This window comes from Macaca thibetana, chromosome 14, assembly GCF_024542745.1.
Source record: "Macaca thibetana thibetana isolate TM-01 chromosome 14, ASM2454274v1, whole genome shotgun sequence".
Classification (NCBI taxonomy): Eukaryota; Metazoa; Chordata; class Mammalia; order Primates; family Cercopithecidae; genus Macaca; species Macaca thibetana.
Window position 1 is genome coordinate 56,593,985 of NC_065591.1, and position 14,563 is coordinate 56,608,547.

At 44.3% G+C, this 14,563-nt stretch overlaps 1 protein-coding gene across 1 annotated transcript in view; it reads right to left on the reverse strand.

Annotated features, from left to right (window-relative positions):
- Window positions 1-26: 26 nt before the first annotated feature.
- Window positions 27-14,563, reverse strand: part of AKIP1 (A-kinase interacting protein 1) — a 210,676-nt gene continuing 196,139 nt past the window's right edge. The window contains exons 2-7 of the mRNA XM_050756459.1: window positions 8,424-8,448; window positions 7,976-8,203; window positions 7,104-7,184; window positions 4,673-4,777; window positions 2,222-2,302; window positions 27-240 (exon numbers count right to left, since the gene is read on the reverse strand). Of these exons, the coding sequence (XP_050612416.1) occupies window positions 97-240; window positions 2,222-2,302; window positions 4,673-4,777; window positions 7,104-7,184; window positions 7,976-8,197 (633 nt within the window). The 5' untranslated portion in view covers window positions 8,198-8,203; window positions 8,424-8,448 and the 3' untranslated portion in view covers window positions 27-96. The remainder of the gene's footprint in view (window positions 241-2,221; window positions 2,303-4,672; window positions 4,778-7,103; window positions 7,185-7,975; window positions 8,204-8,423; window positions 8,449-14,563) is intronic.

Sequence of the window (14,563 nt, forward strand, 5' to 3'; positions counted from 1 at the left end):
AAAAACAGGATTAATGTATAGCTATGAAGAGAATCATACAGTGGCTTTATTCTTACTACTTAAAAAAAGGTGATGTGAAGGCAGTGATGGTCAACATCACATAGGGAAGATCAGGTCCACACTTTGTCCAGAATCAACTGCTACCACATGAGTCTTCTTGGTTAAGTCATTTGAGCCCACAGTGACAGAATAGGTCCCTGGATATACTTCTATGTAGAGGTCCTTAGAAATGTTCTCAGCCTAGAAGGAAAAAAAGGATATTAGCAGTTTAGAGATTTTATACCCCACTGCCACCATGGCCCCCCAGCAGGCTACCTGTGCATGCAGAGGTGTGATGGAATGAAGTGCTAATGTGGGAGACAGGTCCTGCTTTCAAGGCTCAGCCTGCTCACGTACAACACTGTCATTTTGGTAGGTCTCAGCCTTTCCCTATTTCTAGAACTGTGATAATACCTCACAAATAAGCATGTGAAAATGCTCTGTAAATGCTAAAGCGTTACAGGAACATGAAGGATTATAAAAAGAACACTCTACTTGGAGTTAGGCAGAGGGAAAGGCTAGAGGCCACTGTTTTGGGGATCAGAAGTAGACAGTGGCACTTAGCACAGATGAGCAGTAATGGCAAGGTAATCGGGAGTGATGAGAGCCATTCTTTTAAACTGTGCTTTGCTAAGTTCACTATTAGGAAGATGATAGGCATTTCTTTTGTCCTAAAGCTCAAAACAATTTGAGTGGATTCCATTTTGTCACTGAAGCAGCAATTCAGCTGGCTGACAAAACTTTCCCTTGGAGGACTGGTTCTCCCAGAGTACAAAACATTGGAAGCCAGAGTTAATGGAAAGATTTTTATTTAGAGCCGAACTGAGTACAATCAGTCTTCCAAGGGTAGACTTCACTCATGGCTGGGAGGCAGGTTACATCAGGTGTGCAGACAGAGGATGGGTCTCAGTTCAAATGACAAAAGGACAAAGTCACAAACCAGAAAAGAGCCTGTAATTAAGGGCCAGATTGACAGCTGGGATGCCATTACATGTTTGCTTAATGCTGAGAAGGGGCCACAGGCAAAAGCTGTAGATTCCACTACCACACACAGGAAAAGCCAAACTACTGGCCAGCAAATTGCACTCAGAGGAATAAATGATCATGTTTACATTTTTATGAAATTTCCTCTATTCCTCCTACCTTGCAGATGGATTTGAAGCCAAGTTTTTCCAAAGCTGTTTAATGTTGTATTCTTGCATGCCTGTCCAGTTTCTGCAAAATTGGAAGTCTATAATCCTTTAACTGATGTAAATGTGTATAACAATGTCATTAACTATTTATTGGTTGTCAACCATGTAAATAGAAGTCACTTTTAGAAAATATGGTTGTATCAGAATTGCAGAAAGCCAAGGATGCTTCATTTGCACACAAGGAGACATAGAGGTAAGGTTGGCATGTGGCTGTAGAACTCCAACACTGTGGAACATCAGTATTACCAAAAGTCTGCAAGTGTTGAGAGGCGTCTAAGCCTTAACAACTTATATTTGTACTAGAAGCAGAATATTCTGAATTGTTAATAACTCTAGTATACTCCAAATCCTGACTAGTAGCAAACTGTATACAAACAAAAAGTAAGAAATGTATTGCGGCACCATGCTGGATGAAGTTCCTTTCCTCAGAATTCTAGCCCTTCCAAGTTCCAAAAAGGATCCCCTGGCTTCATGAACTAATGAGTACTTTACTTAAAAATGAAAAACTCATTATATGTTTTTACAAAGAAACATTTTTGGAAAATGAGAACAAATGCCTTCAAATGTTGTGGAACCTGATCTCACCAAATGTGTATGTTTCGGAATTTCAGCAATGGTTTTCACTTTGTTAGCAGGAGGATCGTGCCCCTCCTGCTGCTTGAACAGATGGTGGAATTCCAGCAGGACCCAGTGCCAGCTCAGCTGAGCTGTAGGTAGGAACTGAGATGTGAATACTTCACATTCTTTCCAACCACAACTATGAGTTCAGGCACAAAGAGTATCCCTGAAGCTTTGAGTGAAGGAAGAATACCAAGAAAACCCAGTTTTACACTGAACCAAAATTTTGTGCACTCCCTTCTTAAGTGTAAGAACATCTCAACTTAAAAATACTATAGACCCAATTCAAATAGCCCTCTAAGAACCATGTCAACTGGTTCATGGAGTTGTAACGGTGGTGAAACCCAGTGCGTAAGCAGTTCCGTACTCACAGGCTGGGATGCCTCTGGAGCACACTCTGATATTTGATAGATGCCTCCAGGACCAAGGGATGTCTTTTTTCTGTCTTTTCTCTGAAGAGACAAGTAGAACACTGATTTGTGCCCAAACTTTCACTTTTGGATTGTAAAGAGAAGTTTTCTTCTACCTTATGAGGAGTTAGTAATTGTTCTGTCAGCTTTTTCTAAGTTGTCATCTAAGTCATTAAGGCATTTTTAAGTGAATTCTGTAAGGTATTTTTAGTCAGATGTTTATTATAATTTTCATCCTTACATGGGCTTTGGAATCAGACACACCTGAGTTTAAGTCCCATCTCTGCTATATACTAAGAGAGATTAACTTCTCTTGAGCCTTGGTTTTCCAGTCTGTAACATGGGACTCTTGGATTGCAGGGAAAATTTAAAATGCAAAAGTGACACTTAGGCTCTCAATACATTCTCTTCTGTGCTTCTTCTAGGAGTAGGGGTGGTCCTAGAAGGCAACAGGCTGACTGATAAAGCCAATTTCCCTTAGAGGGAACTTACATTTTAAAAGGAGAGTTGGGAATGACTCTTCCCCACATGTACCTAAGTGCACCCTTTAGGGTCAGGTGCACTTAGGTGAGAGTTCAGGCTAGGCCAGAAAAGGGGGCTCAGGACTCAAGCTCTGGCACCACTACTCACCTCCCAGGCCAGGGGAGGCGTGTGGGTGGTGCTTCAAGTGTACACTCAGCCCTTGCTCATGTCCCTGTGTCCACTCTCCCATCCTTGTCCTAAACTTCCTCCCTCTAACACCCCAAAATGGCTGACAGACCAAAGAAGTCAAGAATCCAACTTAGACTCCGGAATCGACTCTGGACTTCAGTTTGCTATCTTTGAGTACAAGCAGGTAGTTTAAAACAAAAGCAAAAACCTAGTCTCCTCAGAAACCACCACCACCAGCACCTCCTCCTTTGAATCAGTTCAATAAACAGAATCTTTGGCTTCCCCAGAATGATATGTGGTAAAAGGTAAGTTTGTAGTGAGAGGCCTGTAATTGTTACTACCTTTACAAAAAAGTATTTTGTTAAACGAGACCCCCGTCACCACACTTCCCTTGTACTTTCTTTTTAAAAATTATGAAAGACATGGGCCAGGCACGGTGGCTGACGCCTGTAATCCTAGCACTTTGGGAGGCTGAGGCAGGCAGATCACCTGAGATCAGGAGTTCGAGACCAGCCTGGCCAACACAGTGAAACTCTGTCTCTATTAAAAATACAAAAATGGGCCGGACGTGGTGGCTCATGCCTGTAATCCCAGCACCTTTGGGAGGCCGAGGTGGGCAGATCACAAGGTCAGGAGATCAAGACCATCCTGGCTAACACGGTGGAAGCCTGTCTCCACTAAAAATACAAAAAATTAGCCAGGTGTGGTGGCTGGCGCCTGTAGCCCCGGCTACTCGGGAGGCTGAGGCAGGAGAATGGCATGAACCCAGGAGGCGGAGCTTGCAGTGAACCGAGATTATGCCACTGCACTCCAGCCTGGGCAACAGAGCGAGACTCCGTCTCAACAACAACAAAAAAAAGAAAAACACAAAAATTAGCTGGGCGTGGTGGCAGGTGCCCGTAGTCCCAGCTACTTGGGAGGCTGAGGCAGGAGAATTGTCTGAACCTGGGAGGCAGAGGTTGCAGTGAGCCACGATTGTACCACTGCACTCCACGTTGGGTGACAGTGAGACTCCCTCTCAAAAAAAAAAAATAAAATAAAATAAAAAATTACCAAAGACATGACAGTTATGACCTTACAGTAAAAAATGTAATTATTAAAAATCTTTTCCCCCAGCCTGGGCAACATGGCAAAACTCCATCTCTATTAAAAACATTAAAAATTAGCTGGGTGTGGTGGCATGCACCTGTAGTCCCAGCTACTTGGGAGGCTGAGGTGGGAGGATCACCTGAGCCCAGGAAGTCAACGCTGCAGTAAGCCATGATTGCTCCACTGCACTCTAGCCTGGGTGACAGAGTAAGACCCTGTCTCAAAAAAAAAAAAAAAAAAAAAAAAAAAAAAAAATCCTATCCCTAGATGTAGAAGAGGATATTTGGAGCTCTTTTTAAAAAAAAATACAGAAAGGGTCTATGTTGCCCAGAATAGAGTGCAGGGGATAGTCACAGGGGCAATCATTGCATGCAACATGTTCCAGGCTTGGAAGCTCTTTTCTTTAAACCTGGCCGAGAATCCCATGGCCCAGGACTGCAGGTTCACCTAAAGATCCTACAGTGGCATCAATCTTATATTTTTGACAACCTCCTATTTCATGTTCATTGCTGTAAGTTCTCTAAGGTTATGAATTTATACATTTCTGTTAAGCCCTGTAATGCCAAGTCACACTGGCATCCAGTAACACAAAGTCTCGCAAGGGCTCTTGAATATAGGGTGTCATATCTTGGTAGACTGAAGGCATGGTGCCGGATAGTTGAGTACACTTACCTGACCATTCCCTATGTCCGAGCACATGTACAGCTTCGACTTGCCTCTGTGATAACGATAGACATGGGTTGCCCCTCCTTCCTCTGGCACAGATGAATAATACTTCTAGAGAAGTAATGTCAAAGATGTTAGCTAACCAAATTGTCTTGTCAAATTTTCAAAATACCCTGATATTTGGGCAAAGTACAGTTGAGGAGGGAGGCAAGAGAGCAAAGGTGAATTACCTGCCCTCTTGACAGGCCTCTGAAGTCATGCAACAAACGTTAGCCCACCCAAAGTGGCTGCAGAGAAAGAAATGCATTTGGCATCCTCGTGCTGCCACCTGCTGCCTCTGTAGGGCAAGAACGCTGGCTAAGGTGGGCAGGACCATGCTCTCTGCCAGGTTAAACAAATTTCACATCTTTGCCCCCATGTCCAATGCACATATCCTTTCATTTCCTCCCCTAAAAAATGTGGATGAACAGTTCCATGTTTATTGTCTAAGTGTCAGACAAGGACATGGGAAGAGACGGGTACATTTTCTTGAAATTTAGAAACACAGCAGGAAATGAAACATAAACCCAAGAGCTCTGCAGCCCTTTTCTCTGTGCTTCCCGTGCGCAGGGGAGTGGAGGGAGAAGTCTCTAATTTAAGAAGAATCTTCCAAAAGATCGGAAAACAGTTACATTTCTCTTGTCTGCTTCCTTCCTCCCCCTCAAAGTTAGCCTTAGACTTGCCCTTGATAATGACTAATGATGAGGACATCACAGCTCTGCTTGTTTTGAACACAGGGTAGGGACACTGTCTAAAACACATGTGACGAGAAGAATGAGAAGCCGGGGAAAGCACTTGAGGACACAGACCTAAAGATGTATTTTAGTAGCTGCTTCAGACTGTAGAGGCAAACCCAGTACATAATTCTTAATTCTATCTCTAGAAAGCCAAGGGGTTCTGAGGCTCCATTTCATAACAGAGACTTGAACTGAAGCATGAACAGAAAACCAAAATGAAGAACAGCAATTTGCTAAACCTTAAATGAAAGACAAATATTATTGCTTTTACTGAACCATGAACCAAGGGTTTAATCACTTTACAGTAGAGCTGAAGCTATTGATTTTTCGAAAACCACTGAACAATACAAATAAGATAAAAATATTCCCTGAACTATTCCTCACTGGTTGGAGTCCTATTCTTGGAGTCAGGGATTTTTACAAAAGATGTAGAAAGATTAGAGTGTTTTGAGATCTTAACATATGAAACTGAAAAGCAGGGCAGAAACAAGGTATTCTCTTCCATCTCCCTTGTGGATCAGCCTCCTTACAACCATGTAGGACTCACGAAGTGTTAATGCTGCATGAGGCCAGAGTCTGCTGTAATTCCTAGAAGACAGCGCCTTCCATGCAGGTAATTTCCTTGAATGTTTTCTGGCCTGCCTTCAACCTTCCCCGAGTATGGAAAGATGACTTGGCTGGTTATGGTGGCTCATGCCTGTAATCCCAACACTTTGGGAGGCCAAGGTGTGCAGATCACTTGAGGACAGGGGTTCGAGAACAGCCTGGCCAACATGGTGAAGCCTTGTCTCTACCAAAAATACAAAAATTAGCCAGGCATGGTGGCACACGCCTGTAGTCCCAGCTACTGGGGAAGCTGAGGCAGGAAACTTGCTTGAACCAGGAGGCCAGGAGGCAGAGGTTGCAGTAAGCCAAGATTGAGCCACTGCACTCCAGCCTGGGTGACGGAGTGAGACTGTCTCAATTAAAAAAAAAAAAAAAAAAAAAAAAAGGCCAGGTGCGGTGGCTCACGTCTGTAATCACAGCACTTTGGGAGGCAGAGGTGGGCGGATCATGAAGTCAGGAGATCGAGACCATCCTGGCTAACACAGTGAAACCCTGTCTCTACTGAAAATTACAAAAAAAAAAAAAAAAAAAAAATTTGCTGGGCGTGGTGGCAGGCGCCTCTAGTCCCAGCTACTAGGAAGGGTAAGGCAGGAGAATGGCATGAACCCAGGAGGTGGAGCTTGAAGCGAGCCAAGCCTGCGCCACTGCACTACAGCCTGGGTGACAGAGCAAGACTCTGTCTCAAAAAAAAAAAAAATAAATAAATAATAAAATAAAAATAAATAAACCCTAATATTTAACTTACTTGCTACGGAATTCAGCAAATAAGCTATTTTTCCCCCCACCAGACTGAAAGATCACTGAGGGCAGAAGACCTTTTCTGACTTTTCATAGCTATATTGTCAACTACAGAGTTAGGCATTCAATAAACATTGGTTGAGTGAATTCTAACTTGGATTTACCCCCTGGTTTAAGTCCTTGACTGTTTACAATCTGACCATGAAGGCTGGGCAGGAGAAACAGGTAGTCTCCAGATTCTCCCTAAATTCCAGAAGGATCCCCATTGTGGTCCATCAGCAGGTGATGGGACATAGCTTTGGTTCACACCAACTTACCCCACACTGACTTGAAGTATAGTCCATGAATTCAGCCATTGTTCTGAAGGAAGCACTAAGGGTTGGGGGCCTCTCTTCTCTCTATTTGAATAAATGGCACGTCACAGGTTAGATCTAGGATTCCCTACTGGAGAATAAAGCCATTTTGGAAATAGCCTCCTTTTTACTTTTCGAAAGGCTCTGCAAGTTTATGTCAGAAAGAACGATGTTACTGAGAAAGAATTCCAACCCTAAAAGATGGACATGCAATTTATCCAGGACCTAAGAGATAGGTTTGCAGGCTTTCCAGGCTTTCCTCTATTATCAGATGACAGCTGTAAGTTTTTTGGTTTTTTTTTTGAGACGGAGGTTTCGCTCTTGTTGCCCAGGCTGGAGTGCAATGGCACGATCTCGGCTCACCGCAACCTCTGCCTCTCGGATTCAAGCGATTCTCCTGCCTCAGCCTCTCTAGTACCTGGGATTACAGGAATGCGCCACCATGCCCGGCTAATTTTGTATTTTTAGTAGAGACGGAAAGTTTCTCCATGTTGGTCAGGCGGTCTCGAACTCCCGACCTCAGGTGATCCGCCGCCTCGGCCTCCCAAAGTTCTGGGATTACAGGCGTGAGCCACCGCGCCCGGCCTTTTTTTTTTTTTTTTTTTTTTTTTAAGTAACCAACCAGGGCTGAACACTACCGTTATTCTACAGCTACCCAACAAGAACCTGTCAAATATAAATAGTTTTGAAAGGACTTTTCCATTCATTGTCCTGATCCTTTCCAGCTTCCGCTAAGGGGAGGTTTCCTCAGGTGCTTCTGCGCTGCGCGCCCCAGGCTCCCAGCGGGCTACAGCGGTGCGAATGACTGGGGCGGTCCCCAGCACGGCGACCCTCACCTCTCCCGGGAAAACGCGCTGCGGGCCGGCTGCCGGCTGTCTCTCTAGGTGGGGCGCCTCCCGGGCAAGGACCCCCATGCAGCCTTTGGGACGCTCCAGGGCATGCCAGTCCACCGCCCTCCTCTTGGCCCGCTCCAGCACTTCTAGAGCCAGCCTTGCTGAACGCTGCAGGGAACGTCGGTCCACCCCATTCAGCGCTGCGGCCGCCAAACAGTTGTCCATGGCTCCCTAAGTGGGCACATAACGTACAAACGCCGGCGGTTCAGCTGGGCCGCCGCAACCTTGCTCCAAATTGGGGTGGGAGCCCCAGCCTCGACCTCCCTGGAGACCACCAATCCTGGTCCGCCCCCAACGCAAACTCCAGCGGGAGCCTAGCCAGGACGAGGCCTAGCGCGCCCACCCCTTCCATTTCCATCTGCCCCTTCCGCTACTTAGGGAACCCCCTCACCCGGCTCACTCGTCAAGGCGCATGCGCGCAGCGCTATCCTAGGAAGCGGGATGAGGCCTGGCGCTCCCGGCGGCGCCGGCGCAGTAGGGCCATTGGCGGAAGGCGCGAGAGGCGCCGCCCGCCGCGCCGGGGCGGCCAAACACGCCTTCTGCGCCGCGGCCGTGGCGTCTGCGCGCGGGTTGCCTTGTTAACTGTTGAGCGCTGGAGGCGGGGCGCCGGTAGCTGGGAGCCGGGGGCCGGGGGCTGGGGACCGAGTTGAGCCAGCCTCCCAGGACATCTGTCCGCGCTGTCGGAGGAATCCCTGGGTGTGGAGCTGGCCCTTAGAGGGCTACTGCGCTGCTTAACTTGATGGACCTGGGGTATAAAGGCAGGTGGTCTCCTGTTGGGCTAAAAAATTATGGGGTACCAGCTAGGTAGGCAACATCGCGAGAACCCGTGTCCACACACACACACACACTAACCAGGAGTGGTTATGGGGTACCAGCTAGGTAGGCAACATAGCGAGAACCTGTGTCCACACACACACACAGTAGGAAGACTGGTGGCGCGCATCTGTAGTCCCAGCTACTCAGGAGGATCGAGGTGGGAGGATCGCTTGAACCCGGGAAGCGGAGGTTGCAGTGAGACGAGATCGCGCCACTGCACTCCAGCCTGGGCGACAGAGCGAGACTCCGTCTCAAAAACATCATGGGGAACAAGGCAAGTGCCTCCAGCGCCTCTTTCTGCTTGGTCTACATTTTGGGGTGTCGCTACTTTGAGTAGGTGATTAGGCCAAACTGTGTGGCTGCCAAGGTGGCCTTTGGAGAAGGGAACGGCTCGGGATGGAGGCGAGACGGAGGCGGGGTTGTCTGCAGATGTTCCTGGCCCCCAGGGCAGAGGGCGCCTGAGGAGTTGTAGGGTCTCTTATAATCCCTTACTGCAGCTTTCTCGCCCCTCCAGGGTTAAGTACGGATTCACATATTTTTGAAGACCTGTTCTCTTGGGGTCTGACTCCATCTTTCAGGAAGGCTGCATCATGTTTAAGTAAGGAACTGTGAATGCTTACTTAAACCATGTTTAAGTGAGGACCTGTCACTCCACTCCGCTGGTTATTTGATAGGAGATACAACACAGGCTCTCACTGCTAATTAGTGACTCAGCCGCACCACCCAGCGCACAGCAAAGCGCTGATGCTTAGGAAGGTCCCCTTTGAAGGATACGCTCAGTGGGGGTCACTTTAAGGGACACAAAGAAATCCTCCTTTAAGTCTCCTCTGTGGTTTATGAAAAAGCAAAGAAAGAAACCCTCCATCGTCACCTAGTCTCAACAGATGGCTTGATGAGCAATTATGAGGTACCAGGTGAGTAGTAGGAGACCAATACGACCTCCGTCTGTACTATTTAATTTTTGCAAATTTTCTGCTTTCCCCTCATAAAAAGGAATGACAGTGAGTGAAACCCTTCGTTATCCTTGACATGATTTTTCATTTTAGTGGTATTCCAAAACATTTCCTTCAATAAAGGTTCATCAAGTGCCTCCTTTAGCACGTAGTGGTTATACGTGCATGGGGTCCTGTATATCCACTCCGGAGAGCTGGTTTGAATTCTGGCTCTGCCATCTTTTTTTGAATTCTGGCTCTGCCGTCTTTTTTTTTTTTTTTTTTCCATTTCTTCTTCTTCCTCTTCCTCTTCCTCCTCTTCTTCCTCCTCCCCCTCCCTCCCCCTCCTCTCTCCTCCCTCCTCCTCCCCCTCCCCCTCCTCCCCCTCCTCCCTCCTCCTCCTCCCCCTCCCCGTTCCTCCCCCCCTCTCCCCTCCCTACTCCTCCCTCCTCCTCCTCCCTCCTCCTCTCTCCTCCTCCCTCCTCCTGCCTCCTTCCTCCCTCCTCCTCCTCCCCCCTCCTCCTCCTCCTTCCTCCCTCCTTCCCTCCCCCTTCCTCCCCCTTCCTCTCCTCCCTCCCTCCTCCTCCTTCCTCCTCCTTCCTCCTCCCTCCTCCTGCCTCCTTCCTCCCTCCTCCTCCTCCCCTCCTCCTTCCTCCTCCTTCCTCCTCCCTCCTCCTGCCTCCTTCCTCCTCCTCCTCCTTCCTCCTCCTTCCTCCTCCACCTCCTTCTTCTTTTTCCTTCTTCTCTTTTTTTTTTTTTTTTTTTGAGACAGAGTCTCCCTTGTCGCCCAGGCTGGAGTGCAGTAGCGCGATCTCAGCTCACTGCAAGCTCCGCCTCCTGGCGTCACGCCATTCTCCTGACTCAGCCTCCCGAGTAGCTGGGACTACAGGCACCCGCCACCACGCCAGGCTAATTTTTTTTGTATTTTTTTTAGTAGAGATGGGGTTTCACCGTGTTAGCCAGGATAGTCTGATCTCCTGACCTCATGATCCACCAGCCTCAGCCTCCCAAAGTGCTGGGATTACAGGCTTGAGCCACCGCGCCCGGTCTAGTATTTACTATTTTGTCTGTCACAGTAAGGACTGAAAACAGCTCTTGAGTGTGTGAATTGGGTTGCCATAAGGATTTTGTGAGATAATTCCTGTAAAATGCTTAGCACAGTGCCCTGCAAAGACAAAGTGCTCCATAGACTTAGCTAGCATTAGTATGTGCCAGGCACTGCCCTAGGAGTTGTGGGGAACAGAATGTGGATCAGACTAACGGAGAATAAAAAAGAGGGAAGAATGCACATAAAATCTATAATGCCAAGAACAAAATATTCGGACATGCCATAAGATTGACACAGATAAAATGCTATCAAGCTTAGGAGACTGTTCAGCTGGGAGGATCAAGAAAGGTTTTGCAGAGAATGTAGTTTTCAAGCTAGGCCTTGAAGGATGACCTAGGAATTAGTGAGAGAAGAGGTAGATGAGAGACCTGTTAACTGCGTTTACAATAAGTGTGGCTAGAGTGGGACAGAATTTGGTCCTCTTTATTTTTTATGGATTTCAAGGTTTTAGCACATTCCTCATAGGGTTATTGTGAGTATCAAGCAAGTTAATATATATAAAGTGCATTAATAGTACCTGGTACATAGTAGGTGCTCAATAAATATTAGCTAGTATTATTATCTTAAGCTTCAGCCTGGTCTCCCAAAATATGCTCTCACTTACCCAGTATCATAGCCACACCTCATCTCATTTGTATCTCTTCCCCATTCTATTTTAGGCATTCCAGTTGAGGCACTACTTTCTTTTTGTCAGGTCACTCTTTGAAACCTTTCCCAGTGGTTCCCAGTTGCCACCTCTGTTGCCATAGCCTTAAAAAATTTTTTGTGTATGTACTTTTCCAATCTAATTTATATTATGTGTAGTTATGGTTTATTCTCTCCCAACAGCCTTTCAACTCCTTGAAGGCAGAAACTGTTCCTTATTTGTCCCTAAACATTCCAGGGCCTGTTAAGTAGGGAGGGGGGTGTTCAATAGACATTTGTTGAAGTTACTCTGATTTAATTTTTAAGTTAAATAGACTTCTGTTAGCCCAGATAAAGAGGTGGCTTTGTGGTGGCTCACACCTGTAATCCCAGAAGTTCAGGAGGTTGAGGTGGAAGGATTACTTGAGTCCAGGAGTTTGATACCAGCCTGGGCAACATAGTGAGAACCCTGTCTCTAATTTTTTAAAAATTAAAAAATTAGTCTGGCATGGTGGCTCACACCTGTAGTCCCAGCTACTCAGGAGGTTGAGATGGGAGGATTGCTTGAGCCCAGGGTATTGAGGCTGAAGTGAGCTATTATCATGCCACTGCCCTCCAGCCAGGGCAACAGAGTAAGACCCTATCTCAAGAAAAAAAAAAAAGGGTTGGCTTTTCTATTTAAAAACCACCTGTGTACATGCACTTTAATGAATGTAATGAATATTCATTTATAACTACATTTTCTCAGAATTTAACATTTAGAAATGTATGGGAAAGAAGATACTTGGAATGAGACTGAAGCCAGAAGACTCTAAATTAAATCTTTGCATTTGTTTTTATTTTTCTACTTGTAAACATATTTTTATATGTGTATATTTATAATTTTAAAGATTCATTCTGTAAACCACAGATTGAGAGACTTGAGAGACTCTTTTTTATCTTTTCTAAGATTGACTGGGAATAATGATAGAACATGACCTACTATCAGGCCCCTTGTGGATCAAATACAGCCCACACCAAATGAAAGCCACTGGTGAGAATTGAAAATGGAATTGTAAATGGAGAGAGGGCAACTAATTAGGAATGTGCCTGGTCAACAGAGAAATAGACTGTCAGTATTGACATAAAAATAAACTATTGGTATGAGTTTTTTAATGACCTCTATCTTCACAAGGGTCAATTCACTATGGAGAACAGATGAAAGTTAGTTGTCAGGGTTCTATGTTTTGGAATAGATGCGTTGGAAGAGGTCTTTAATTGTGAAATGGGGAAAGAGACTGGTACTGTATTTGGGACTTTTTGGGGAGAAAAAAACAAGTCCAGTGAAGAGCAATGTAAATCGCTTTTCTTTATGTGAAGGGGGCCAAAAAGGGCTAAAAACCCAGGATGCAAAAGTGGGTACTGTGCCAGAGTTAGACAGTGATTTATACTGTACATACCAGAAACTGTATAAATCATTTTATTTGACAAATGGTATTGTTATTTCTCCAGCAGACTGAAGAGCTTTGGAATCATCACAGCTTTGTAAAATAGTATTACAGTCTGAGTCATTAGATCATTCATTTTGCCTGATTACATGAACTCATTGAGTTATTGGGGAATGAAGGAATTCATTATCAAAATTGTCGATGATGTAGATTAAAGAAAATGAATCAAACTTCTGAGAATTAACTTTCACAATCTGTTTAAAACTTACTGGGAGTTGAAAAATTGGTTGCAGAACAGGAATGATTAAAATGTTGTCATTTTTAAAAGTCAGAGATTAAAGGAATAGTATTTGGAAGATATTTCTTAAATGAATAGTATTTGGAAAATAAACAGTTGAAATTCATGTAGCTTTTTTTTTCAAAAGATTTCTTTATTGAGGTATAATGTACATATGATAAAATTTACCTGTTTTAAGTGTATACTTCAATATTTTTTGTAAATTTACAGAGTTGTCAACATCACCAAAATGCAGTTTTGGAACATTGTCATTACCTGAGAAAAATCTCTAGTGTACACCATTTGCAGTCAGTTCTCAGCTCCTGCCTCTGGACCTAGGTGACCACTCTTCTGCTTACTGTCTCTATGAATTTGCCTTTTCTGGACAATTCATATCGATGGAATCTGATAATATGTGACCTTCTTTTTTTTTTTTTTGCCTGGCTTCTTTTAATCAGCATAATGTTTTTGAGGCTCACACGTCGTAGCATGTATCAGTATTTCATTCTTTTTTTATGACTGAATACTATTCCATTATATGAACATACTACATTTTGTTTATCCATTTACCGGTTGGTGGTCATTTGAAGTATTTCTGGTTTGGGGCTATTATCACTGATAATGCGTAGTAAGACTTTGTGTGGACACATGTTTTCATTTCTCTTAGGAATACAGACGTGAGCCATCGCACCCAGACCAGATGTATGATTCATAAGTATTTTCTCCCAGTCTGTGTCATGTATTTCATTTTCTTAATGGTGTAACTTGAAAAACAAACGTTTAAAATTTTGATGAACTCTAACATTTTTTTCCTTTATAAATTGTGCTTTTGGTGTTACATCTAAGAAATCTTTGCCTAACCTAAGGTCATGAAAAATTTTTTTGAAGATTTTTTTCTATGTTTCCTCCTAATAGTTGTATATTTTAGTTTTTACATTTAACTGTATGCCATTTTGCATTAATTTTTGTGTGTGTTATGAGGTAAGGGTCTAGCTTCATTTCTTTTCATGCAGATGTTCAATTTTCTCAGTACGATTTGTATAAAAGACTATCCTTTTCTCATTAAATTCCCATGGCACCTTTGTCAAAAACCAATTCACCATAAATGTAAGAGTTAGCTTTTAGACTTTAAATTATGTTCTATTGATCTATATATTCGTCCTTATGCCATATCATACTGTATTGATTATTGTAGTTTTGTAGTAAGTTTGGAAATTGGGAAGTATATCAACTATGTTCTTCATTTTCAAAATTGTTTTTATATTCTAGTACAGTCATATTTCCATAAAATTTAAATTCAGTTTGTCAACTTCTGTGTAACAACTGTTGATGTTTTGCTAGAGATTA